Source organism: Botryllus schlosseri, chromosome 11, assembly GCF_051294905.1.
Source record: "Botryllus schlosseri isolate E-star chromosome 11, Bs_hap1, whole genome shotgun sequence".
Lineage (NCBI taxonomy): Eukaryota > Metazoa > Chordata > Ascidiacea > Stolidobranchia > Styelidae > Botryllus > Botryllus schlosseri.
In genome coordinates this window covers 19085086-19112425 of record NC_137246.1, presented here as the reverse complement: position 1 = coordinate 19112425, position 27340 = coordinate 19085086, and the positions used below count along the sequence as shown (strand labels likewise).

The following is a 27340-nucleotide window of genomic DNA, read 5'->3' as shown; positions in this document are numbered from 1 at the left end:
TATATAGGTAACACTATATAATAGGTAACGCGACCACCCTCACCCCGACCAAATATACTAGATATTTACTGACTTTTACTAATTCTCGGACCTTTCATTTCGTCTTCTACTTGAAATGGTTTTCACATGTCTTAGAAATGACTAATTCTACCTGTAATTGAGTAGAAATGTAAGGCGTTACTTGTGCTACTAGAGTAACAACGGTGATCACTTCGACCAACTCTAGTTCATAGTAAAATATTACGGCTATTGAGAAACCGCCAAAAATCTTAAGCTTTTTGTATTCAGAACTGGCGTCTAATCATGCGAAACACTGACAAAAAGCCTCGTAACCACGTAAAACCATCAATACAGAAATTAATCAATGCTCGTCTCTGGCTCTGTTCCAGCATAGAACACATGGTATTTGGTGAAGGCCACAGAATGTCCTATGTCGAGACGGGTCGACTGTCCTAGAGTCCTGTAACTGATGCATATTTATTTCTATCGTGATGTAACACGCACTTCAGGTTTCGTGCTGAGCTGTTAGTAAGCAGTATCCATTCATCTGCTGCCTATAATTACGGTTGCATTTAAAACAAACGGTGTTTTAAAACACTTTGCTTAAAACATGTTTTAAACCAGGCCTGGGCAAAGTGCGGCCCGCCGAGCGATTCTGTGCGGCCCGCGAAAGGTTGCTTGAAATTTAAAATATCAAACCTACTTTTTAATGTTGCTGCGTGAACTAAAACCATAGGATGTATAAACTGAACCGGAAATTCGTTTACTATCAAGCCTATTTATTAACATACCGTGATTACGCAGCCTATACGTACGTCACATGCACTGTTGAAAATATTCTATGCCAAATTACTGGTCTGGTCCTGGCAGCAGTTTTACGACTCCGAGACAGGTAAATTTGAAATACTAATTTAGCGGGCATTTACCGTTAATATAACTGACGGGGCAAATTCACCAGTATAATTTGGGTAAATCTACGAATATTTCTACGACGCACCAAGATAAATGAACTTAGGTCATCACGGGAATCCGAGAAGGCACTGCACGCTCGACAGCGAGAAAACCTTGGCCGAAAAGGACTGCCCTTATGTTGACCGAAAACCACGAAGTCCAATTGTCCATAGGCAATATTTGCCAGTGAAGAAATACAAATCGGGAATCGGGTGCGTCTTTTTAGTTTGGTACGCTTTGGCTATTTGAATATCTTTTCACATAGCAGACGGGAGGTCACGAAATAACAACATGTAGCGAAGTAATTATACCAACGGGCCCTCCCAAATATTTCCATGACAGTAGCTCACTCAGCTCCAGCGGTAAAACTGAGTAGGCCACTACGTGAGCTGAGAGAGGTTAAAAAATATAGCAATATTTGCAATTACCTATATTATTGACCGATTGGATCATGAATCATGAAAACATTCCGCGCTTATCGCGATTAGGGCATAAACGTTGCCAATTAGTGTATACAAGACATCTCGTGCATAGTGCATCTAGATGGGGTCTGGTCTGGCGGCGAAGCCACCAGGAGCTTGGTATAGAACTCTATGGGGGGCCCAAGACCAACGTTTGGGGGATGACGACGGGTTGTTTCGGCCATTCCAAATACATTTTAATTTATTGATAGAAAAACGCGGATAGGGGTTTAAAGAGAGTTCAAAATGTATCATGTTTAACATTGTTTTAAAATATGACGGCAAATAAATATTTTTGGGTAATTAACCGTCACTTTGTCATTCCCAATATAAACACATCCCCTGAGCACCAAATCGTGCAATTCACTGCATCCAATTTAGAAATAAAATCAATACGCTGGATATTCTAAAATTTCTTACTCGGCCTGCCAACTTATTTCTGCTTCTCATTTGGCTCGCGGGGAAAAATAATTGTCCACCCCTGTTTTAAACAGTGTTTTAAACATAGGCCTTTAAAAAATTGTGTTTTTTTTAAGTTGTAAAATTATGCCACAATTGTGTAAATACGTTCGAAAAGACATGTTGTATGAGCCTACGGACAATTACCACCCGATATAGCCGACGTATATCGATATGGAATGGTTAAAACACTCAAAATAGTCGGTTCAACATTGATAGTACAGATATTTCGTTAAAGGAGCTATATTTACCCTATATTTTCAATTGTCAATGTCAATCCACTATGACGTCACAATTTAATATTCGTGACGTCATGGTTTAAAAGAAACATGTTTTAAATTAGGGCCTTGTTTTAAAAAGGTTTGTTTTAAATTTATTTTTGTTTTAAATGCAACCCTATCTATAACACTGGTCAACAAAATGAAAAAAAGATTTTTGACAGAACATCTAGGAGCCGTTTCTGGGGTTTTCAATTAGTTTACGATTAGATTACGAATACCACATCAGTTTTGCCAGATTGGCTCAAGAAAAGAAGATATTAATACCCATAAAAAAGCTTAACATCACTGTATTTACGCTTGAATATTTCACTTGGTAGGAAGTAAATCTTAGAGTTTTCTACTTTTATGCTGCACATAAATAGATAATTGACTATGATGAGCACTCATGTCGTTCTCAGTTAATTCATCAATATTAACATGACCTGATGCGAGAACTTTGTTTGTTAAAAAAGCAGTTTGTCAAGCGTAAAAATTATACTTTTGCACAATGGAAATATATTTTCTCCTGTACCAATTGGTCATTCTACCACGACGAAAGCGGAGTATTAAGCTGTCAAGTTTGTCCCTGGAAAGCTTATCTAAAATACTCATATGCGTCTCATCTCTTTTCACTTGTAATGGCCAATTTTCCGTATAGCCAACAAAGTGGGTACTGGGTATACCTAGTATCCATATCAAACGAGAAGCTTAAATCTGGAATCTTTGATGGATCTCAGATTCGAATACGGACCAAGGATTACAATTTCGAATTAAGAAAGGTGCTCACTGCATGGAATCCCTTCTAGGATGTAGTAAATAAAACTTTATGGACGATCACAAAGCACCCAACTATAAGCAGTTTGTCCGAGAATTGATATCTGCATATGGAAACCTTGAAGTAAACATAAGCATTAAATCTCACTTCCTGTTCAGTCATCTTGATATATTTTCCGATAATATTTTTGATTAGAGGGAATAGAACGAGGAAAGGTTCCACCAATTACATCAAAACAACAGACGAAAGATATCAGTGCAGATGCGACGAACATATTATGGCAGACTATTGCTGGAACCTTTCGAAAAACTGCACTGAATTGCTTACAACCGAAAATAGTACAAGAACCGATTTTGCTTTAAGATGAATTATTAATATTATATTCCAACTGATTATTTTGAATTTAAAATAGGTGGTTGACATAAAACTGATTAAATTAATGCAACGTTATTTGAGTATTTAAGTAAATACTTATATACATGATTGAAGTTTATTTATGTATATGATATCCGTTAAAGTATCCATTTATGATAAATCAAGTAACCCGAAATATAATTCTGTTGATGTATTTTGATTGAAAACAGTCTTGAGCGTGTTAAAATAACAAGTAGATTGAATTTCTGAACTTTATAGTACGACTGAGCCGATTTTTTATCCAGCCCATACATCGAAAATATGAGATTTTAGTCAAATTAGCCCCATGGATTATCTCCAAAAATAGACCCGATTGAAAAAACCAAGGCTGTATTCGGAATCGGAGCCCTTCGGAACGCCCAAAACCACTCTTACTTTGTCTTCCTAAACATATGTGTTGACCAGTGTAATAGACAATGCAAAAGAAGCCATTTATATCATGGCAATAAACAAAAGATAAACAGTTCAGAAACAGTTTTCCTTGATTCCGATAAAATTACAATATGGAAACTGGAGAAGAATTAGCATGATTAGTACATGCGAAGATTAATGATGATAAATTCTTTCAAGTTATCATGCATGACAAGCTCTTTTTTTCCCTGGAAAAGCACACATCCTGTTTCTTTTGATGTTTCAAAACAAGCTCAAAGGGCCACATATTTGGGTCTTGTGGAGTAAACATTTATCTTCTACATAATATACCAACAATACAATGGTTATTGTTTGCAAACCTATACGTTTTAGGAAAGGGCAATGTGCTTCCACAAAATGCATTGACCGATTAAGTCTGCAGGACAGTAGGTAACTAAATTATGTACGGAGCTACTGATCACAATCTTTAAACGAAGAGCGGTATATAAAGATAATAGCTGCTACCGACTATAAATAGTTGCATCCACATATAAATTTATGTGTCGAAAATAGGTCCTGATCGAAAGAAGATAGAGAACCACTGGATTCAAGTTCACCGAAGGCTCAGTTATTCTGTTCTACAACAACCCAGGTTTCATCATGATAGATGATTTCAATAACAATATTTAATCTGTTGCCGTAATGTCACAAACTAAAGCCGAAATTTGATTAACTTATGAAAATGAATGAAAACACTACATGCCGAAAAAAATCTGACGTGTTAAAGAAATTCTTAGCGCAGAATCGGATTCAGCAACCTATAATATTAGCCTACATCAATCATTAAATTTTCTGGGGCAAAATTTGTTTGAAATTTGTAGACCAGTGTAATTTTATGGGTCGAAAAGAGCTTCTGATTGAACGAAGATAGAGAATCACTGGATTCAAGTTCACCGGAAACTCACTCATTCATTCTGTACTACAACAACCCACGTTTCATGACAGATGATTTCAATAACAATATTTGATATGTAGCTATTCTATGCTAACCGTGATGTCACTAATGAAAGCCGAAATTTGATTAATTTATGAAAACGAGAAAAAAATCATACGGAAAGAATCTGACGTGATAGAGAAATTATGACCACAGAATCGGATTCAGCGACCTTGAATTAGTGTGAATGAATCATTAAAATTTTTGGCGTAAAGATTTTTCGAAATTTTTAGACCAGTGTGATATTGTACTCTTTACAGGACTTGGGACTGCCACCCAGCGACATTGTTTAATACGATTGCGCCAGTGATTACCAAACATCTTTTAGTAGCGTAACATTTCCACGTACTACTTCATAACCGTTGGAACATATTGTAATATAATGTGTTGTATTGCATGTCCCTTGCGACTAGAAGGGCCCTCACATTCAAGTCCAGTTGGTCTGCGAAACTGGCGTGTTTGATCGTGAGGCTTGGTGTGACCTAACAACCTTGCTTAAAAGTGTCTATGATTAGGCAAGACACACAGTTTTGAAATTATACACTCGTATATGTGATAGGCTGATAGCTGTTGCCTGTAAAGTTTAATTTGTTGATGTAGATTGTTCAATACCCGTCCGCGACTTATGCGCAATCTGATGGGTACGTGATGGGAAAGATAGCTCACCGACTTGCCCCAGCCGCCAGCAAAAAAATTGAACGCGCAAAACCAAGAAGCCCGAGTGCAGCGCTGCCGAAACAACCTGTAGCGAAAAAGTCACCCGACAAACAGTCACTGGGGCGAGATTGGGTTGCGGTGTACGATAAGAAAGCCGGACGCCAAATATTTGTAAACACTGTCACCGGAATGACGGCTAATACCGAGCCCAATCAAGTGCAAGGTTAGCATTCACGGTTACCGAGGTAATAATGTGTTGGTAAAATATTTTATTATTTTTTCGTTTACTCAGAATATTTCCCAACCGGAGTGTCTGATCAAGCAGTTGGACCGCGTTATGTACAGGAATTTATCCCGAGGCCGAAAAAATGCCGCCAGCTAATGACCAGTGCCGCAAAGTAGGCTAAAATGCATTGCTATTTAGTTGGATTTCGCAACCCTTAACGGCATGTATACACTTATTCAGACCTATTCAAATTTCGGGACAAATTTGGAAGAATCCGGCCGTTCCAATAACGCCCAATGTAAGTAGTTTTGGAAATATACTCACCAATCATATCATTTTTGCTGCTTATGAGCGAAATGAACACTGAACTGTCTTATCCGATGATGCTTCTTGTACAATGCACATTGCACATGCACACCCTCGCGTCATAAAGCACACTGTTGGTTGGTGGCATTATGATATGAAACGAATGTAACTACGTCCAAAGTTTTTGCAATGCACCTATTCAGACAATGGTGTACAAAGATAGATAGGGCGATCTCATTTTTGTACGGTCATGATTTTACAAGTCTTCGCATACTTTACCTATAGGATTTAATCAAGACGAATCCTCGAGCTCTGTCTTCTTTATTCAAATCTTCCACAAACTCGCTGGTTTTCAGGAGAGAAATCTTTCGCGAAATCAAGGTATGTTGTATGTATTATATTTTGCAAATGCTGGCGATGAATTGATTGCACGTAAACCTCGACCCATAGAGTTTGTTGGCCTGTACGACTTCACGTAAGGCGGCTGATGCCTAATTTCTACTACTGGTTACGGCACGAGTCACAAGTCGATCTCACTTTTATGGTTTTCACTCGAGTAAAGTCGAGTCATTTTCAATTCACCTCCAAGTCAAGTCCGAGTCCAAGTCAGGGAGCGTCGGGTCGAGTCCGAGTCGCAATATTGAGACGACTCGAATCCGAGTCCAAGTCATTGTGTTCACTGTTCATATTGGAGTTCAATCCTGTTCAACCCTCTTCTCGGCAACTGTGTTTGAGCGAGCATTCAAATAATATAACAATTCTCCCCACTTTACATAATCTCTGTCCCTATTTCCCAAGTACTGCTACTGCTAGACGAGATACGAAAATGTGGTAACTTTACTATTCCTCGAATTCAGTGAAATTCCAGTCTTGACCGTCGGAGTCTGGAGTCATATTACTTGGTCGAGTCATGCGCAAGGACTCTCGAGTACAAGTGGAGTCACTTTACAAATTGACTCCAGTCGAATCATTTTCCATATTTTAAGAAAATGACTCCAGTCAAGTCGAGTCTCCAAAAATCACGATTCTAGTCAGATTCGAATCGAGTCATATCTCGAGTCATTACAACCCTGGTCTAACACTAAACCGTAACCAACTACAACGCCAGACTCTTAAGACCTGGTGTAAAAGGCCATAGCAGCTGAACACCATATATACAATACTAACAACAACAACAACAACAACAACTGTACAACGCCAACATAGACTGCATTCTAGCAAAATGTAATCAAACGTTGCCGCTCACGATCTATAGCAATACAAAATGTACGTAAACGAACTGTACAAGCACAAGGCTTCGACATATCAAATCCTGCATGGATATATTTCGCACGTTAGATCATAGGTAATGTAGACGGGAAATTCATCGCGTGCTCAGTTTCGAAAGGCAACGAAGGTCTCAGCGATGACTCTACAAATGCCATCATTCTCTTCGATCAACATGCCGCGCACGAAAGGGTTCGATTGGAACTGTTGGAATCAAGTAAAACTTGACGAAAAAGGATTAAGAAAATATCATGCAAGTCACATTCTGATGTTTGTTGGTAGAATTGCGTGTTGAAGATAAGATAAAAAGCAAAATGTTGAAGAATCCCCTGACCATCGAGCTTAATGAAAATGAGGTACTGGCGGCCCATGAACTAAAGGACAGCTTTCGGCAAAGCGGACTCGAATTTATCACGGAAGACTTGAAAGGCGGTAGGTATATAGTTAAAGTAGGATGCGCCATGACGTGCAATACAATTTCCTTCGGCGTAATCGCGTTGAAATCGCCATTTCATTGTGTCTTTTCGTGAGCTTACGAACATGACACCAATGAACAACTATGCAAGCATTTATACATACACGGATGAGAGTTTACTAATGAAAAGGAGTTCTGGTTTCGGGGTCTGCGGTATCCAATACGACGCTCACCCTTCTTGCAGAAAGGCTTTGGTGAATTGAGTTCAATGCAGCATATATGGGCACTGGGTATTTATCATTTTTACCCGCTCAGTCACACATTTTACAATATACGATGCAAAACACAAAGCGATATTATGGGGTTACGTCCTCTTTTAAGAGAATTTGTCCTCTTTTTTGACTTTTTTGAAAGTGTCCTCGGAGGACGCCCAAATATCCTCTTTGAGATTATGTCCTCTTTTTGAGAATATTGGTTAGATGTAGGGCCAAATTCATCTGGGACACAATAAGTCAGCACTGTAGTGACGCTCCGGCGGCTATTTCGGGAGCTGAGCCGGAAAGTTGACCTTTTTTTAGTCAACCACCTGATAATGTGGAAGAAAAACGGTATTTTAGGCGCCGAGGGAGAAAGTTGACATTTTTTTAGTCAACCGTATGATGATGTGAAAGAAAAAAAATGTATTTTTCGGGAGTCGAGCCTGAAAGTTGACCTTTTTGTAGTCAACCGATCGCGAAGTGGATAAAATTTACCATTTTTTCAGGATTTTCCTCCGGTTTTGCAAGTTTGAAAATTTTGAAAAAGTGTCATCTTTTCAGATTTCCAAAATATGATAACCCTACGATATAATGAATAGATAGGAAGGTATCGAAACAGAAATGTTGTGGTCTATCAATCGAACATCCATCTCGGCCTACATGCACAATTGCGCATATAGTTTAATGTCCACTATAACAGCGTCCTTGGTATCATTCCTGATTGCCATCTTTCCCCTCTTTCACGCAATCAGTGCAATCACAGGGATTTGGGACGCCAGTCATACTGAAACAAGGACATGTCCAAGCTGTACATTTGCGATAGAACGCGACTGGTCCTGTTCGATAGTGCCCGAAAGTATTCTCGCGAAACGTCGGGAGTTGTGGTTCGCCGATGATGCTGGAATGAAGGCCTGTAATCCACGCCCGTTTTCAGTCGGATGTATTCCAGGTCGGCTTCGAAGGATTCTATCTTGCCCACGAAGTCGTATTTTACGAAGCAGGGATGGCAGAGTTTGTAGTATTGCTTCCAGTGTACGTTATAGTGCGCAAGGGTGTAGGCGGGATCAGTTAGGGTGTTTGTGAACTCGGAAAATGAGATCTTCTTAGACTGGCGCTTTAGTTCAGCGGGAGATTTCTCGTTGACGACTTTCATCAGGGCGTGCCGACCGAAGTCTTTCTTGTAGATAGCCACGCTTTTGTTTTCTATCTTGTTCCTGTACGCCGACAGCAGCCTCTCCATTGGGTGACGGACGAACATGAACTTGAAGTAATTTCGTAGTCTGTATTCCTGTTCCGACTTCGAGTAGAGTCGCAGGTCGGGTAGCAGCCCGGGGGCGTGAACGTCTCTGATGTCAGACGATCCGTTTCTGGTAATGTTTAGAGCTTTGATGAAGGTTCTCTTCCAATTGCTGCTTGCGACCTGTAACGAATAGTTCCGTGTGTCAATCTGGTCTTCATACATTCCGTATTATCCATACAATTTTCCATACATTTCCGTGACATAGCCTATATACCAGCATACAATGATTCTTTCTATTGAACTAACGAATCTCCTGCTTTTATTAATTAACACTTGATAAAAGTGTCTTGATGTCATGATACAATGATGTCTTGCGTTTATAAATTGGGTCATTCTCCAACACCTTCAATGAAACGTCGTTCGACAAGCCATATTGGAATATGTATGCTGTATTTTCAATTGTATACAACAATTTATAAAGCTCTGGATAGGCCAGACGCCTTCTAGTGAAAGGAGCTTGTTTGAGAAACACGAAGGATGCATACAAACCATTAAAATACGAGATCGAATGATATGTATTTGGGTTACCATACTTCCTCCGAGAAGGCTCAAAATTGCTCCAAGTCAAATGTCCTCCATTTTGCTTATCAAAGGGGTAAATAAATTTATGCTCAACCAAGTTTAGAGATATCCCTCGCGTTTCTCAGGAAATTTTAGAATTGTGGTAAAAGATCTTTGTGGCTTTGTATATAGTTCTATCTTGCGCGGTGAGAGGCGATCGAAGAATCCAAATTTGTGCGAAAATGTCAGGCGGTAATGGATTTACAATGAATTTGATCTGATAAAGTCCATCGCTTCCAGAGCGGAGAGTTGCGAAAATCTGTCACAGGGGCGCATGGTAATTTTCCTAGCTATGATGGTTCTAAATGTCATCAAATTCAGAGACATATTTCAAAACGAAACGAATGGAGAATGCATAGAACAGAATAGCGTATAGACTTATGCAAAGTTACTTATGCACGTGCTATTCTATTTAAAATCTACATTCTATAACCTGGCCGTTGCGAGTGTAGTATATGTTGATCGGATATATAATGTTGAGAAAGCGAAAACGCAATAATAACCGACACTCCCTATCTGTTGTAAGGTATCCTTATTATATAGAGGTCAAGTATGCCTAAACGAACCAAATGCTGCAAAACTAGCCTACTTAACCACTGAAAAATGGCTCCCTTTCATATTGTTGAGGATGTGGAACCCGATCGTGCAATGAGAAGTCTGTGGAAATGATGTTACAATATACCGCAGCAACTTGCACGAGAGATTTAGCTGTAGGCATGTGATTCGGAATTTTATGGTGAGCATTGCTGCAGTAAGATTGGAAAACTACACTATTACCGAAAAAAAGTGTGTATTCACACCCAGAAGGGGGTACACGGTAACAGAACCAACTCAGAAATATATCGGGGTTATACAATCATCCTACGTTGTTACGTGCATACCTGTATGCATCCCTACGTGCTTTTCAACCTGTGTGACGGTTCGCACTTGTGCGAATGAAAAAATTTGCAGTGCGAATGACAAAGGTGGGAATAAAAAATCCGGATGAGTGCGAATGAAAATCGTAAATAATTGTTAATTTTTCTGACGTGGAATAATTCAAATAAACCTAATAGGAAATTCAAGGGCAGTGTAACTGTTGTAGTAGAGACGCAATTGTAAAAACTTGTTTAACTTACGACGCACCACTAATCGTAGCTCTTATAAGCTGCAGTGAATTATTATTTTCGCACTATAATTATTACGTAACCAACAGCCTGGTTTGGAAGCTGGTGTAGTGGCAGACATACAGTATATCAGCAAAGGGTATAATTTTGGGTCGATACGGTGCCAGAGCTATCTCTAAATATGTAAGTAATATTTTTTGAATTTATTGCAAAAAATCCTGTGATATTTCTTACATATCCAAGGTCATTGCGTTGGGTACTATAGCCAATAAGCGAGACACGCAAAAAATATGGCTTTATCATGAGAATTCAGGATAAGATTTGTCTGACTGATTTTTCTGGAAAACATGATCGAAGACCGTTGGGATGAACTGAGGCGTGAGCAACGAGCGAGTTCAGGCCTATGAGACTCATTCATTTCGAGGCCAACCACTTCTGCGTCGGGGCACATGAAGACGTAAAGTTTTGGCCAACAAACCGCTCATAAAATCGGGTACCAAAACATAAGCGGCGACAAAACCTTGGCCAAAAAATGACCGATGCTGGATGGAAAAACCTTTCGACATGGATATGCTCCGTTGTCGGCACGGAATAGTCCCGTTCTTGCAATCTGAGTAGACAGTAGTTACAAGTGCGACACGCAGAGGAATTTAATTCACCATAACTTGAAGTCGCGTGCGTCAGATATGCTTTGCAGAGCTGTGTTGGGTATAGAATTGGGGTGTGCGCGTTCTGTATATGTCATACATGTCCGTAGAATCGTAGCATACTACTGTAATATTAAAAATGAATTCCTTTTCGTGGGTGGGGCTGGGGTCGCGAGATGCCACAAAAACTCAGATTTTGGTGGTAGTCTAAAAATATGCTTACCAGTATTAAATTCGATAGGAGTGCAGAACAGATTTTAAGACCTGGTCATCCAAGCACTAGTAGACGCTCTTGTACAAAACCCAACAACTTGTTTGGCCGAAGGGTTTTAGTGAAATAGTTGAAATCAAAACGAGCGAAGAAGTTACCTTTTTAATGAGATAGTTGATAGCTACATAGTAGCCAATTTGTTGCACATCTGAACAAAATGTTGTTAAGAATCTTTATCTTCAATTTGTATAACAATTTTCGGTCAGTTTGTGCGAATGAAATTTACTTTACAAAAAAGGTGTGAAAGGCTGAAAAGCACTGATTTAGATCAAAATGGCGTGTCTGATTTATACCGTGGTGTAAGTTTGAGGTACGTTCTGGTTTCGGGTACCACGGGCTTATATTCACACCCGTATATGACGGGTGATATACAGGTGTGAATACACACTCTTTCGCCAAGAGTGTAAGCAGCTGTATAGAACTTTCTTCAGGATAACTCGTTTGGGCCGTCTCCTATGCATTTTATTTGTAATGAACGCCGTTGGTAGCAATATGAAAGGGTTTATTACAGTGAAGACAATGGTTTTAAGAAATACCTACTTCGAACGATCGGAAAATGCATGAATATTATTATGATGTGTACAACGGTAATCGCTAGGATTAGTCCCGTGCATGAAATAAGGAAGTCGTATTTAGATCACCGTTTTATGTCGATCGTCGTTTATTCTATCCTCGACGAGTCGAGTGATATACCATTAATCCATTATGTATCAAAATGGCCCGCGTAACTGAAAATATTTGACTTTATGTAACAGTATTTCACACATTATACATCTACATATTGCGCACATATGTCAGAGTTTCTATTAAACAGATGAATTTTTTGCGGACCAGTAACGAACTCCTCGCGAACCTTCACTGATCGACGGATCGTAGGTTGTCGACCACAGTGTCGACAGTGCACAATCTACACATTCCTACCAGAATTTAACATAGTAATTGCGCTTGGAATAATTAATATATCATAATACGTGATGGATCGTCAGACAAGTTACTTAATATTGGCAGCGCATTCTGTACCTTAGCGCTCTTACCAGCAGTCGGCAGTAGTCTGGCATATCCATTACCTAAAAGAACGGCTGCCTTGCGCCAAAGGTCAATTCACGAGTGTGATTATGCAACGGCGGTTAATGTGCTTTCGTTAAATATCCGGGTTGAAAAAGAAATGCAATAAAATATGTCCAGATATTATACATGGTGTACTGGATACGTCCGTAAGTACAAACATTGACCGATATATTCGAACTCCTCCGCCCACGGGGATTATATTCGCCGCAATTGACAGGTTAACGAACATATATATGGCAGGTGTTCCGCTATATTACTCGAGAAATGAATAGCAGAAGCACGGGGTGAAAAAATAATAAAAGAATCAAATGGACCACGTTCAAGTTGTCATTAATGAAATTATGGCATTATTGACGCTTGCGTACCGACTGTCGAGCCTTTAAGGAGGCGTAAACTGGAGCGAAGGATAGAAATATGAAGGGAGAGACCATCTGTTACGCATAAACAAAACGTCAAGTCATTTCGAAATCATACCGCGATGATATTTCTATGCCTGTTCCAAAGTGTGCCATGCTTCATATATTCACACGCGAGAATCAATTGCAATGGCGGGTTACTCGTAAAAATAATACCTTAGTTGCACGTTGATGGACGTCTCGCGACAGATTTAGACTGGCTATGGAATTTTCCATTTGAGAACAGAAAATTAGTATTGCTTTCACATGATATTATATTTCAGCGCTTTGAGTATAGGATATTTACCAGTGCCAGTTTCCTGACGGCTGTATTGTATTATTCTACATAATTCTTCGCGAAAGAGCCTTTCCTATGTAATAAGCTCATGTATCGCTAAATTGTCACAATTTGCAAATGAAAAACAAAAATTGGTCAAAAACTATGTATGGCTGTGCGAAACAATATCATATTATAGAAGTTAAAGTAGTTGAATATGGTTACAAGGAATTGCTGCACACTGCACGGTTGTGGCGCATCATGTCTATACGCTGCAAGATCGATACCGCATCGTTTATGCGTCATGTCAATTACACCGTTTACCTCAACTAATACACGTTGACCTCCGTTTTTCCAAGCGTTGAGCATTGCACAACTAAACCTAGTTGACTGGTTAGCTTCAATCCCGATATGTCAACCAGAATACTATAGGTTATAGAGCTGTGATGTGTTTATCGACACACGTGATGGTGATAGTACGGCAACCATGTATATCGGTAAGACGTAGCACCCAATTTTCCACATTTAATTAGGTTTCACTATATGCAATGATAAAATTGTTTACGACCGTAGTTGGCTACCCGATAGTATTTGGTATCCCTCAATTTCACCCATTTCAATAAGTGAGATATTCAGCATCGATAGGGAATCCACAAAATGCCAATTTATGCGTTGATTGGAATGACATAAATCGGTCATACTACGTTGGTATCTGCAATAACATATTTCCAATTACGCTTAGCTCAAGCAATTATCATTTAGGCCACACGCTTAATCTATTATAAGGGGGTCGAGATGGTATTGGTATAGGCATCGCGGATCCGTTAATTGAAAATGGTTTTTATAACCAAACGTATAGGTCGCGGACGCGGAGCGATTGGAATTGAGTCGCGACGATTTCATGGTAGCGAAACTATAATTTTACTATTTTTATGTTGAAGCAGACGAGAAGTACCTGCAAACCATGCGCAATATATTTGAAATTTAACGCCAGCTCGAACAGATGCTTTGACTGAGTAAACGCGCATTCGAAATTATCCCGTGTGAATGCCAGGCAGTCGTGTAGAACATCGGTATGCCGAACGTGTATGCGTGTATCGGGGTACATACAGCAAATCTATTCACCAGTATGTAAGTATTCATTCTGTACAGCCCGTTTAAATTTAGTCTTGGAAGAGATCGAAGTTTCAACTGTTCTGGAAAATTTGGCGGTGGATATCGATCGATACACCTCAGCTATAGGTTGGTATGTAGTTTGATGGCATTCCGCCGGACGACTTATCGGGATTTCAACTATGATTCAGATTGGAGATATGAGAAAATTTACAGTGAGTTTGATATGTGTCTGTTCCGGTAGCATTAGTTAGGGTCTATATTTGTACAAGTCTGAATGCTGGAAATGCACCGGTGTTAGTTTGAACTTTTAAGCATGGGAGCTTCTAAGTTAGTTCATCATTCTGACGTCAAAATCGTAGGTCGCCTACGAAACAATTAGGTAACTAATACGTTACCTTCGGTATCGCGCAGAACATCACTTTTCTTTCGTCGTCCACAATGAGGTGTGGAATCGAGTTTTCCCAAGATTGCGTCTTTAGGAACCAATTAAGCTTCTTGCACCAGTCTGCTACAACCTTCAATCGTCCTGACTGTTCCACCGACAATTTATCTGGCTTCGTTTCTTTTATCGCTAATTCGATCTCTTCTTCGGTGGTTTGTGAATAGCACATACAAGCAATAAGGACGCCGGAAACGGCGAATACCCCAATTGCTATCACGGCGATTATCACATATTTCCCCATCCTTTTTGCAATACCTTTCACAGCAGCAGCGGCAATATAGTTGCACAATGCTTCATACAGCATGATTACTAAAATACCAGGAATAGGAATCGTGATTATAGTGACAGATACAATCGTGGAGTCATGCTAGCGACGTGAAAGAGCTTTGGAAAAGCGCAACAAGACGCCTTGTGCGGGCGAAAGATTGTCGCATTCATCACTCCTGCCAAGTATCGTGTCCGCTTTCGATACGAAAAGGTCTGTAAAGTAGAGAAAACAAAGTCGGGTTGAATTGCGGTAGAACGGGCGCCAGGTCGAGATAAATGAACTGTTTCCTGCCTTGGATTTAGCTACGAGAATTTTATTAGTGTTCTCTCGCTTTGTAACGTTATTGAAATGGTAGATTAAGTAGTTTCATCAAAGGCGTGAATTTGTTGGGACGAATCTGATTGATAGATATACCCACGACCGTCAATGAAAAGTTTGTGATATCGAGATATTGTTGACCGAAATGTAGTGTTTGTGTGGCTATAAACTTGTTCTGAAATCGCTACCTTTCGAAACACTTTGTAATTGGGGTGAGCCTCAGTGACATGAATGACCCTTTCAAATTTTCAACTTAGCTACGCTTATGGTAACAGTAACCTCTCACTATCGATGTAGCTGGATATTCTACTGCAGGAGACATTGAAAAGATCGCGAAGTTGTTCAATCCACCGCCACAGACGCGAGAGGCTCCGGCTCCAGTATAGTCAGTAAAACCACCAGCACGTTAAGAAGTGTCTGGGGTTTATCTGGGCTCCCTCCCAGAGCGGGGCATGGATAGTCCATGGACTGGATATCCGCCGGATATTTTTCTTCTTTTTTGGCTGGATCGGAGCCGGATTCATACTTTTGGTGATAAGGGCGGATCGGGATGGTACTTTCTCTGATACGGACGGTGTTTTAGGGCAGTTTTGTTTGTTTTATTGAACAATTTTGGATAATCAGGTTATTTGCGCCATGATAATGAATGTTGTAATGTTCATTTAGTCTTTGCCTTTTGGTATTCTTTTCGGACGACTTCCAGTCACGCCCCAGCAAACACATAATTGCCTAGGGCTATCCAAGCAGTGTCCGAGTGTCCCAGTGTCCGGTTGGACAGACGTGGGCTAATACTTGGCTATCCAAGTTGGAAAATGTCCAGTTCGGATATCCTAGGACATACATACAGAAAATCATTTCGGATAGTCCACTAAAAGTCCCAATTCAATTTCCAATGGATATCATAATCTGACAGTGTGCGGATATTTCCATGTTGTATCAGCTAAAAAGTCAACCACTCAAGTTATTGCTGATAAGGGCACATATTTCATCCTTTCAAAATGTTTCAAGAGTACAGTTTGAAAGAAAATCGCACGTTTACACACCGATATTCGGGATAGTCCACTGAAAGCGCGAATCAGAATTCCAATGGATATCATATTCGGACAGTGTGAGGATAGCTCCATTTTGTTTCAGCTATAAAGTCAACCTCTCAATAACTCCCGACGCTGATATGCACAAATTGCACACATTTCAGTATTTCAAAATATTTCAATAGAATTTGAAGGAAAATCGTCACTGGACGTGATTCTTCATAGCGACGTCACGTAACCGGATTATGCATGCTGGCATTGAACGGTCAATATTCACTGTCGGGCCTACATTTCAAGCTTTTAAACATTGCCATTTCTGTGCCCTTTTAGCTGTCATGTTACTGTTTGTTCCTGCGGTGAACATTCGCAATTCCGAAAGATGTTACGAACTTTTCGCGTGCGTCATGCCGTGAGATGTTTAGCGTTTTTCACTTGAATGCGTTCAATGGGTCGGCAGAAATGGCGACTGCGCATAGTGAATCTGACTTGATCGCCATATAATTTACAGGGATTATATGCTGGTATATTGAATATTGGTATACTCTATTATCGACTTCGATAATGGTACATTCTCTTTCGTACTTTTATTTCGAGCATGTAATAAACTTTACAATTTGACAATTACAATTTTTGTACCTCATAATGTTTTACCGATGTTATATAGCTAAGTGATGTTACCCCACTGAATACCACTCAACGATTGACGAGCTTTCCTCGTGCGTCGCGCCATGCGTGAAGTGAATGAGATCATTAGCCTTTTTCATCCATATGCGCAGTGGCGCATTGCGCAGTGAGCCCAGTTCACGTGATTCAAATTTTCGTCTGGGAAGTTTGAACCGTGATTCTTTGAAGTGAATTGTTGTCAGCGGCGAGAAGCATTTTCGACATTTGCTGTGTGCCACTTAGCTCGGTGATTATATAACCATAACCACTGGTTGTAGCAGTGTAGTCAGTCAATGATAATGATACGGTTATAGTCAGAAGTGGCGTATGTGCACAACGAAAATGCGCTTGGTTATTGAATCCCTATATAGTATTAAAGAGCTATTATGACGGATGTTCGGTATAGGTAGGTAGGTAGGTTTAGAGTTGATACTGTTATAGTACGTCCTTTTATTGTAACCAAACCTGATTTCTTGATCAACATAAGGTAAGAGTTACTGTTTTGTGATTAATAACTGGAAATGGATTGGAAGGTAACACTTGACTGACCGCAAGCTATCAGAATTTTTGAATGAGACCCGTAACCCAAATTGAATGATAGACATCCCTACTCAAGAGTCGTGATTGCTGGTATTTCAATCATGATATTAATGCTTGGCTTCCAAATTGTAGTATTGAAGTACCGATATTCAATTCTACCCAGCGGCCAGCGCTATGCTTTGAGTATTGCAATACTAACTTGGATAGCTCGGCATCGGATGCGGGGAAAAGACGACGGATACGAAGATCTACCAAATATGATTCCGATTCAAGGTCTGATTCGGGTGGTCACGAGAAGATTCAAAGAAAACGCACATGTTCCACTGATACCAGTGATCCAATATGGAATCGGTGTCTCGTGCACACCAAAGATTCTACTAACTGTTCTCACGGTGTGATACTGCACACCAAATATATTACGCTAAACGTACCGGGATTCCAACCCGGCCAGTGATACTGATCTTGCTGCAGCTCGGGCGAAACAGTTCGAAAAGAAATCTCAGCATCTTGAAGAAAAGTGAAGGAAGAAATCTGCCAGTAATGTCATGATTTTACGGACAGTGCATCAACAATTTACCAAATGCAGGTTAGAGCTTATTTCCTCCATGTGGTATCAAAACAGCATCTGCAGTTATGACCGTTTGATTTGTAAAAAAATTATTCAACTCTTATAGTCTAGAAAGCTGAGCTGGGTATACCGTATGTAAGTTATGAATTATTTGAAATTTTCTATGCTCAGCTCATGCAATGATGACTGTAGAAACTTCCAATTTGATAACTCAGCGTTAATGTTAGAGCTAGCGACCAGAATGAACAATTTAATTAGACGGGTCTCAATCGAAAGCTACTTTCGCACTGACTCTGAAAAGAGAAATTAAAATCTGGTCCGGGCACTGGAACGCCCCGGAAATCGCCCTCGAAAGGCCAAAGTCGGTATTTTTTCTATCAATTGTAACGTCGGTAGACAATGACCGTTCAATGTCTCGTACTGATTGTGACATCATTGGGCAGGCGCCTTGGCGAAGTCGCTTGCCGTGTTCCCCGTGATTCTCAGAGTATAGCGCGTCGTATCAATGGCTGTAGCGCAAATAAGTCGTAATGTGAATAGTTTGTGTATTTTATGCGTCGTCGCGTATTCAAAATTTTGGATAAGTATAAATTATAGCACAAAAGCTTAAACATATATCGTAGAATTTACTATCAACGCGTATTTCTTGGTACGCAACAGGCCGATCTACAAAACAGTTTGTTCCATTCGGCACAGCGGTTCTTGAATTTCATTGTTATTTATATTCAGCACGACTTCGCCAAGGCGTTCAATGATGTCACAATCAGTTCTAGACATTTGATTTGTCATTGTCTACTGCCGCTACCTTTGTTAGAAACAATGCAGATTTTAAAAGCAATTTTCGGGGGGTTTAGTGCCCGTACCAGATTTTAATTTATATTTTCTGAATCAGTGCGAAAGTAGCTTTATATTGAGACCTGTTTTATTAAATTTTGCGCTCTGTTCGCCAGCTATAAGATTACCATTATTTGACTGCGTTTAATCAACCCATGCCCGTTATTGCGTGTTTGAGTTGCCACTGACTGTTATTTATCTGTTCAGATACGTTGTCTCAGCAAGTAGCCCTTCCTGGAGAGTCGTCTAGGTTCATTCTGCTGGGAATTTCCTACTGGAAATGGTGAGTATATGGTATATTTAATTGAGTAGCCCTGAGTTTCCCAATAGAGTGGCAACTGATAAAGTTGGGCAGAACTGGGAAAAAAGCTCTGTTTGCACTGAGTTTATACAATATATTATATATCGTAGGTTGAACTAGTTGTCGTCTCTATAAATTGTTTACTATAATCTTCCTGTTAAGGTGCTTGTTGCAATATTCCTACGACTGTTCCGGAAAAGGACTACGAGATTGAAGTCAGATCGGTGTTGCGCCATGCACCATCCAAAAACAGAAATCAGCAGTACGAGGTAGGTGCAATATTGATTGTCTTAATATATTGCGCAGAGGGGATAATGGTTATATTGCATAACCATACTCATAGGCGCCGACTTCTATTTCTACATAGGGTGACCAGATGAAACAAGGGAGGGGTTTGAAATTTCTTCAAATTTACCAAGTTAGCATCATTTATTACGGTTAAGTACATGCATCTTCTGATGTTTCAGTATTAGCGCGAATCAATTACGTTCGTTTGCGTCTGTTCGTGGCCAATTGCGCAGATTCAGGTTTATTCAATTTGACGCTGGCAGTCTTAAGCCAGTATAACATAACAATCAAATAAGTAGAGATAGCAGGCAAATCATATGATGTCTGTAGCAGATGCTATAGTTTAGGCCAGCGATGTTATCACATGCGCCAGTCCTGCTGTAGACTCGATAGTTCATGCTGGTAACGATATCAGGCATAGCCTGGCGCACGTGATATTTCATGCCAGCGATTATAGCGTCGCGCGTCGGTTTGAAATTCGATCCGCGATATGGTTGAGCTCCAGTCCGTCCAGCAATGAAGTTTATTGTATTGGAAAATAGAAGGTTCCCGTTCGAACTAATCGAATAAATTCAGAATTTACGCCACAGAAAACCTCGTGTTGCATCACTATTTGACAACGTGATTCAACGCCTTGCACTGCACAATGCGCAGTATTATCAACGAATCAAACACCGACACGTGACATTGAGAAAATGCGAGTGTATAAACCAGACAAGAATTAGTAGCCTACAGATGATAGCAGACGAAAAAGCACGCATCCGAGGCCTACGATACGAATATTGTAGGCCTCACCTGGCGCATCTAATCAGTAATTCACCAACTTGAATACAGCACAATGGGTCGGAACCTAGTCTGACAACACGACAAATGCATGTCGAAATCCCGGGTTACAATTTATTGGAGCGTTTCAAGCATTAGTTTGTCGCCGCCTACGAAGCTGCGTATTCAATTATTTGCGTGTGTATCGGTTAATGGTAAATTGTTGGCATTTACGCGATATCACGGACTTGCTCATTGACAGCGCTGATGTCGTATCTAGATGACTAGACAATAGAGATATACGAAAATTTGAAATCGCAGACGGCGGGCGTTTCAGCATATTGAATGGGGTGCCACCCCGTAACTCGGCGCCTATGACCATGACCATACTCATATATTTACCCTTGTTTTACCTATGTGTCAGTTTTTTTTTTCATTTTCGTGGTCGTTAATATTAGTGTGAAAAGTAGTTTATTTGCAAAGTATATCACCATCATTTGAACGTGTCTATTAGCTATTTCAATGAAGTCTACTAATTTCCAGCTAATCCGTGTCATATCTTTTATTCGTCAACTGGCGATGTCTTCATCCAAACTCTACCATAGGCCCCTGTAAAGATGGAAATGAGTGGGAAAAAGCATCCCTACATCTTAGGCATTTTGATCATGTCGGAGTGGTGAAATTTTTCACCGTAAATACTATTATTTGAAAAATGATATAAATTTCTAATTGGATGACCTCAGCATCTGCGAATTGAAATGAGTCAAATTTTTTGTGCAAGGTATTTTAGGTAACCTAATGATTTGCCAGCTAAGCCAATCAAATTTGAAAAAAGTTTTTTTTGAACACCCCTAGTGTCCACTGTTCCATAATGATCATAAATTTTAATATTCATGATTTGTGCGTTTATGCATAGTATGCTGTACTTTGTCAGTGTTTGAATGAATTTTGCAAGGCGTTCGGAATTGGCAGCATTTTGAAGGATCGTTTCATGTTCGCTTGTAATGATTTTCTTGCTAATTATTTTAGGACAAGAATGTAGAACAAGTCCGTATCCTGTCTCAGTCTTACGCAAACAAGGAAGAGGATGCAGTATAAAGTCATTTCCCTCATACCAACTTTTGACCTCGTTGCAAGTTGAACCTGTATGAAGATTGAAGATATTTCCAGCTAGAGAGATTGTTGGTTGCAAGTGTGCATTGCTTGCTGTGGAATTTTTTACAAGTTACAGTTGAATCTGCTGATTATTATTTTCATCCGCTCTAGACACGGTATATACGATCAAAAAGGGGTGAAAGTGAGTCATCCTTGCTGCTCAAGTAAAGGTGGATCTGAAATTGTGACTACTTGAGTATTTTCCAAAAGTAGAACGAGTCGCACACTTGCAGGTTACTGCAGTTGGTAGAGGCCGCTTTCAAAACTGCAGGATGTACGCGAAAAATATATAATGGCACTCCAATTATAGTGCGATTTCTAAATTGCATTCACTATTTACTACATTCTAGGAGCTATCTAACTGGTTATGTCTGACAAACCTAAGTAGAAGTAGTGAAAAAACATGCAGTACAAGTAGGCGAAACCCGAGTAGAAGTGCTTTGTTTGTTATACTGCACCTTGCTCAATGTGTGACAGATCTGCACATGGAGGATGTCGTAACGAGCAATTGACCAGAATAAAACATCCTGTTTTTTTTTGTATCTCTATTCGTATTACCTCTTCACCTTCAAAACTTGCCATCTTAATTCTTAAATATCAACGGATATTTCCCTAGTGTGCAACGGTGCATGTCTTTTTACTGTCATTGAAGAACTTCAACCTGCCACTTTGAATTTTTTTTCCTATGGTATTCTCATATAGTGAACGTAATTTTGCGACTTGATTTGACAGTTGTTGCTTCGACTCGATGCTGTGCTTTTTTTACTGCACTGCAATTTTGAATGTATCGCTATGTCTTGTTGGCATAATGATTTTCAAAACTTGCCAGCCTCTGTTTTTCTGATACATTTGTGTATGCGCATTAGGGCTCTTCAAAAATGCGGAGTTACTGCCGTCGAAAAATTTGGGTTTGAATAAAATAGTAATTACGGTGACCGATTCTTTGTTTATTTATTATAGTTGTGCTCACCGTAAATACTATTTTATTCAAATCCAAATTTTTCGACGGCAATAACTCCACTTCCACTGGTTGGAATTGAACCAAATTTGGTGAGCATCGTTTCTATAGACAGCCTAACTTTTTCATGGGGTGAACAGAAAATTTTCAAATTTTTTATTATTTATTTTTATATAATAAATAGGAACTTTCTTCTCCTGTAGCAAAGCGGTTACTGGCTGGAATTGAACCAAATTTTGTGTGTAGGCTTATATTAGGTAACCTAACAATTTTATCAAGTAGATTTGAGAAAAAAAGTTATTTTTGAAGAGCCCTAATGTGCATGTGTAATGCAGTGCGTGTCTTGTTTTATTCTCATAGGCAGAATTCTAGGCAATTGCTTCGACCTATCTTAATTTTTCAACACTTGTCCGTGTGTCGTATTCTGTAATCCTTCTAGTGTGCATGCTTCTTTACCTTGATTGATTGACAATTATTGTTGCTTTGACTCAATGCTGTGCTTTACTTTGCTGCAGTTTTTATTATTGCCTATAATGATTTTCAAAACTTGCCAACCTCTGGTATTTCTGATAAGTTGTGTATGTGTGGTATTCTGTAATCCTCCCAGTGTACATACTTCGTAGTCATCCTATTTTTAGCCTGATTGATTAATTGATCGACTGCTTGTCATATTTTTGAGTCCACCTGTTGCTTTATTGTATGTCTTGAACTTGAGTGAGTGATTGATTTTGACGTGATTTAGAGCCGTTGTTAATTTTACTCGTTGCTGCTTAGTTTTTATTGTTGACAATTCGATAATATAAGCTTTTTGCCTGAAAATCAATCTTGTGTAAGTGTATTTGTGCGTCGCCTAACCTGTGGTAAGGAAATATGCAGGTTCAGGAGCTAGCTAGTATTCAGAGGGTTGATCAGTGGATAGTCTATGGATATCGGTCCCAACCGGACTTTGTCCCTACAGTGGCCAGGAAGTGACTCAGAAATGACTTGTTGGATGGTCAGTGGTCACCCACTGGATAACACCAGGAGTCGACACGCTCGGTGCAACCGGATGGCACTAGGATGAATCTGGGCCAAAGGACAAGTTATCCGACGGATAACCGCTTGCCGTAATGTGTTTGCTGGGGCATCCATTGTTTATCTCTCTCTCGATAGTCTTTATTGTTATCAGGGTTGTAACTAAGTCACTCACAAGGTTCCGAGTCACAAGTCAATCTCACTTTTGTAGTTTTGACTCGAGTCAAGTCGAGTCATTTTCAATTCACCACCGAGGCAAGTCCGAGTCCAAGTCAGTGAGTCAATGGTCGAGTCCGAGTCATAGTACGTCCTGTGACTCGAGTCCGAGTCCAAGTCATTGTGTTCAGTGCTCAGTTTTGAGTTCGACTTGGTTCAACCCACTTTTTTCAACTCTGCTCGCATTCAAATTATCGTAATTTTACTCAGTCTTTACAGTTTCTGACCAATCCTAATCGCCAAGTATTAGGACTGTTAGACGAAATACCAAAATAATGTGGTGACTTTGCTATTCTTCAAAGTTAAAATGTGTCTTGGCCGTCCTAGTATAGATAGTATAGTATAGAGACTATATATAGATAGTCCCATAGTCGCGAGTCACATGACTTGGTTCGAGTCCTGTACAATCGCTCGAGTGCCAGTCAAGTCAATACACAAATTGGCTCGAGTCGAGTCATTTTACGCATTTGAAAAAATGACTCGAGTCAAGTCTATTCACCAAAATATCGTGACTCGATTCAGACTCGAGTCATTACAACCCTGACTTTTATCCAACCAAAATACAAGACAAACCGACGGCAGGCAGCACAGGTATTTATTTGGTTTAGGATGGGGATGATCTATTCTCTACTTGATCTTGATTTGCGAAATAATTTTCATTCTGGAGTAGTAGCCTATAATTCTACACTGAATTTCGTACCCCAAGGGGTCCATGGACCCCTAGTTAAGTTTAGCTCCAATTCAACCTAAATTAAATTCTTTGCTGGGGTGCTGCTCCTAGGAAACCTCTTTGGTGGTCACTGCAAAAACCACAATATCAGGTTGTCTGTATCATTGCTAGAGGACGTGGACACTGCACCCGTGATTCTAGTAGTAGAGAATGTCTATGTCATCATAAACAAACTCATTAAGCCGTATTCGTGATAACTGACCACGCGCGACATTCCATACGGGGTCACGCTTCTGTATGGAATGACTGCAGCATGCTATTTCTGTATTCTTGACGCGATATCTAGGCTAATCTAGATTTCAATCACAAAGCCAAATATAGCCAATTTATGATTTAAAACACACAGTTCCTTAAAAAACATTTATGCAGGCATCTTGGATATCGTCGCACTACCGCGAGTTTTTCTTGAAAAAACTGCTAGATTAGGAGACAGGATTCGGAGATCATCGGAATTAAAATTGCTGACTCAGAGGCTAATTAAGGATCAAGTACAGGTAAGCCCAGAGAGATCTATACGGTGATCGCCACGTGATATAGCTAATTCATGCCTGTGGATTGGAATTCATCTCTCCCTTAGGCCCATGGGCAATCTTTTTGGCTAACCGGCCGCATTCAACATCTGGATCCATTCGCGGGCCGCACTTAGTAAATAGAGATTTTCAGCCGAAACGCCACATTTTTATTTGATTATATGGTTATGGAGAAAATATGGAGCGTCAGAAATATTGACAAGATCTTATAAGCTGGTCGTCCTCAATAACCTATTTGTCGACATTAGCGATGAAAGTCGCTTGCGCCGATTCTTGCAACAGGTATGTTCATTGTGCTACGTTTGCTTTACCTCTAGGACGCACAATGCTGACAGCATCACAACCATGTTACCTTTACGTACGTTTCTACAATAAAGTGATATAAATAGAAACACAAAATAGCTCGACACATATCGAGTACGAATGTACCTAACACACTCGCGAATCGGTTTTTCCAAGCACAGCACTAAAAGTTTCCAATTCAAAATCACGCTCGTGAACAGAATTATGTCATTTCTGTTTTGACTTTCTGTGATGTTTAGCAAGTGTACCTTAAAAAATCGTGGGCCTTGAGGTCAAGCTATTGCGGCAGCAACAAAAATAAGTAATAAACATAGTGAGGCTATAACTTATTGTCATGGTGAAATATAATGAGAAAAAGTTTGGCCAAGTCGCCGCACTAATTAGATTTTAGACCCCTGCCCGAGGGCGTCGTATTACATAGGCGTGCAAACAAACGTGTAAGGTGCATGCTGCCAAATATTCGGACGAACAATCCGAAAAGCCGCGTCCGGCTATTTTGATGACATTTACGGAATTTACGCAACGCATATTCCAAGCTAGAACTTCGCCCCTGCTACGCATGGTCGCATACGTATTATTTCAGCTTTTCAGAGAGACCGGTACTCAATCATCATCGACTCCTCGCTGCATATTTGAAATCCTCTGCTCGCAAGCATGTCACGGTGAGTAGTAGTAGTAGTACTATATATACAAATATTTTATTCAACGCAACGTTCGAACGTGTCCAGAACATTGACTATAGCCTCATCATGCATCTTCAGGAGCAATTCGGTTCGGTGATGTGTTGAGCGTGGAGGATTGTCGCAAGATCATTGCAGACCTTGCAACATGTCAACTACCGTTTCAATGCGCGCACGGCAGGCCATCTCTGACATCGATAGCCTACCAGGGCCCTGCGAGGGCGACGATTCGGCCGAATTTGAGCAGGATCAAAAAGCTTCAACTGACTTGACAACATCTCTTTGCCGACACCCTAAATCGTTCTTACATTTCGTTTTCTACAGTCGACAATGTAGTTTTTCGCCACAGCAATTAGCGTCGAGTTATCGCAGAGCAAAAAGTAATATTTCCATCCTAGCACAGTAAATTCGATCTTCCCTTGGTTTAGAACAGGTTACAGGCTACGTTAACAGAAGCCATTCTTTCGTGAACGACGTCACATCAGTAGACGAAATAGACATATGCATGACCTTCTTCCAAGCTTAAGAAGCGAAATTCACAACTCAACGCCGACCAGCACGGCTAAAATGAGCACCAGGAAATTTACAATGTTCAGTTCTATTGGCAATAGTAATGATCAAGCCCACGGCGAACACGCTACCAGAAAGGATAACCACGAAAAACCCGTGCATAGGACGAAGAACTGAGACACAAAAAGAACAGTGTGACAACACGCGAACACTGCCAATTGAAGCCACGAAATCACATCGCAATTGGTAAGCGAAAAATGCAATCGACATGTACGAAAAACACGTCACAAGTTACATCGAATACGAAGTCGTCACACGAACAGAGGTACAACGGAGGCACGTCACACTATAGCAGTAATAGCCTTACAAACAGCTCAGATTTGGGACAGAGCCGCCTAACCGCTAATCAAGATCGCACACGCGCGAAATTAGCGAACTGAACACATTTCCATATTTACGCACGATGGAAAGTCTCAGCGACACGCAATAAATAGTATTGAAGGATTTACTGCACAGTGGAATCTTTCGCCCCGCGGTGACTCGCTATTTATCATGCTAGGTAGATAATCATATGAGCGTATCAAAAAGGTCATTGTCCGAATCGTATCCGCCCATGGAATAGTCCAGTCTGAAAGGCGAATCTGTAAATGGGAAGGTCGATTTTAGTTCAGTCGACATCGCCTGATAGGAATAACA

At 40.1% G+C, this 27340-nt stretch overlaps 3 protein-coding genes and 1 long non-coding RNA gene across 7 annotated transcripts in view; 2 read left to right on the top strand and 2 right to left on the bottom strand.

Annotated features, from left to right (window-relative positions):
* Nucleotides 1-5248: 5248 nt before the first annotated feature.
* Nucleotides 5249-27045, top strand: LOC145450259 (DNA mismatch repair protein Mlh3-like). The gene is made up of 9 exons (XM_080328772.1): nt 5249-5545; nt 5615-5720; nt 5789-5846; nt 6140-6235; nt 7193-7337; nt 7403-7552; nt 24991-25115; nt 26038-26116; nt 26216-27045. Exons 1-9 carry the CDS (start codon nt 5314-5316, stop codon nt 26404-26406), a joined length of 1182 nt encoding a protein of 393 aa, XP_080184898.1. The 5' UTR covers nt 5249-5313; the 3' UTR covers nt 26407-27045.
* Nucleotides 7549-15323, bottom strand: LOC145450261 (carbohydrate sulfotransferase 11-like). Its single transcript, XM_080328774.1, has 2 exons — nt 14929-15323; nt 7549-9212 (listed from the first exon to the last, which is right to left on the bottom strand). The coding sequence occupies exons 1-2, from the start codon at nt 15277-15279 to the stop codon at nt 8550-8552; spliced, it is 1014 nt and encodes a 337-aa protein (XP_080184900.1). The 5' UTR covers nt 15280-15323; the 3' UTR covers nt 7549-8549.
* Nucleotides 17077-21102, top strand: LOC145450264 (uncharacterized). Its single transcript, XR_013918466.1, has 3 exons — nt 17077-18381; nt 19405-19480; nt 19661-21102. It is a non-coding gene; the product is annotated as an uncharacterized LOC145450264 (long non-coding RNA).
* Nucleotides 26717-27340, bottom strand: part of LOC145450254 (cullin-9-like) — a 40249-nt gene continuing 39625 nt past the window's right edge. For all 4 annotated transcript variants that reach the window (XM_080328764.1, XM_080328765.1, XM_080328766.1 and 1 more), the window contains one exon: nt 26717-27285. In XM_080328764.1, the coding sequence (XP_080184890.1) occupies nt 27212-27285 (74 nt within the window). In that variant the 3' untranslated portion in view covers nt 26717-27211. The remainder of the gene's footprint in view (nt 27286-27340) is intronic.

Coding starts and splice junctions, on each gene's coding strand:
- LOC145450261 (XM_080328774.1), bottom strand. CDS start 15,279: ATGCTGTATGAAGCATTGTGCAACTATATTGCCGCTGCTGCTGTGAAA. Junction 9,213..14,928: donor TGTTCTGCGCGATACCGAAG/GTAACGTATTAG, acceptor TATTCGTTACAG/GTCGCAAGCAGCAATTGGAA.
- LOC145450259 (XM_080328772.1), top strand. CDS start 5,314: ATGGGAAAGATAGCTCACCGACTTGCCCCAGCCGCCAGCAAAAAAATT. Junction 6,236..7,192: donor AAATCTTTCGCGAAATCAAG/GTATGTTGTATG, acceptor TTCGCACGTTAG/ATCATAGGTAATGTAGACGG. Junction 26,117..26,215: donor CTGCTCGCAAGCATGTCACG/GTGAGTAGTAGT, acceptor ATGCATCTTCAG/GAGCAATTCGGTTCGGTGAT.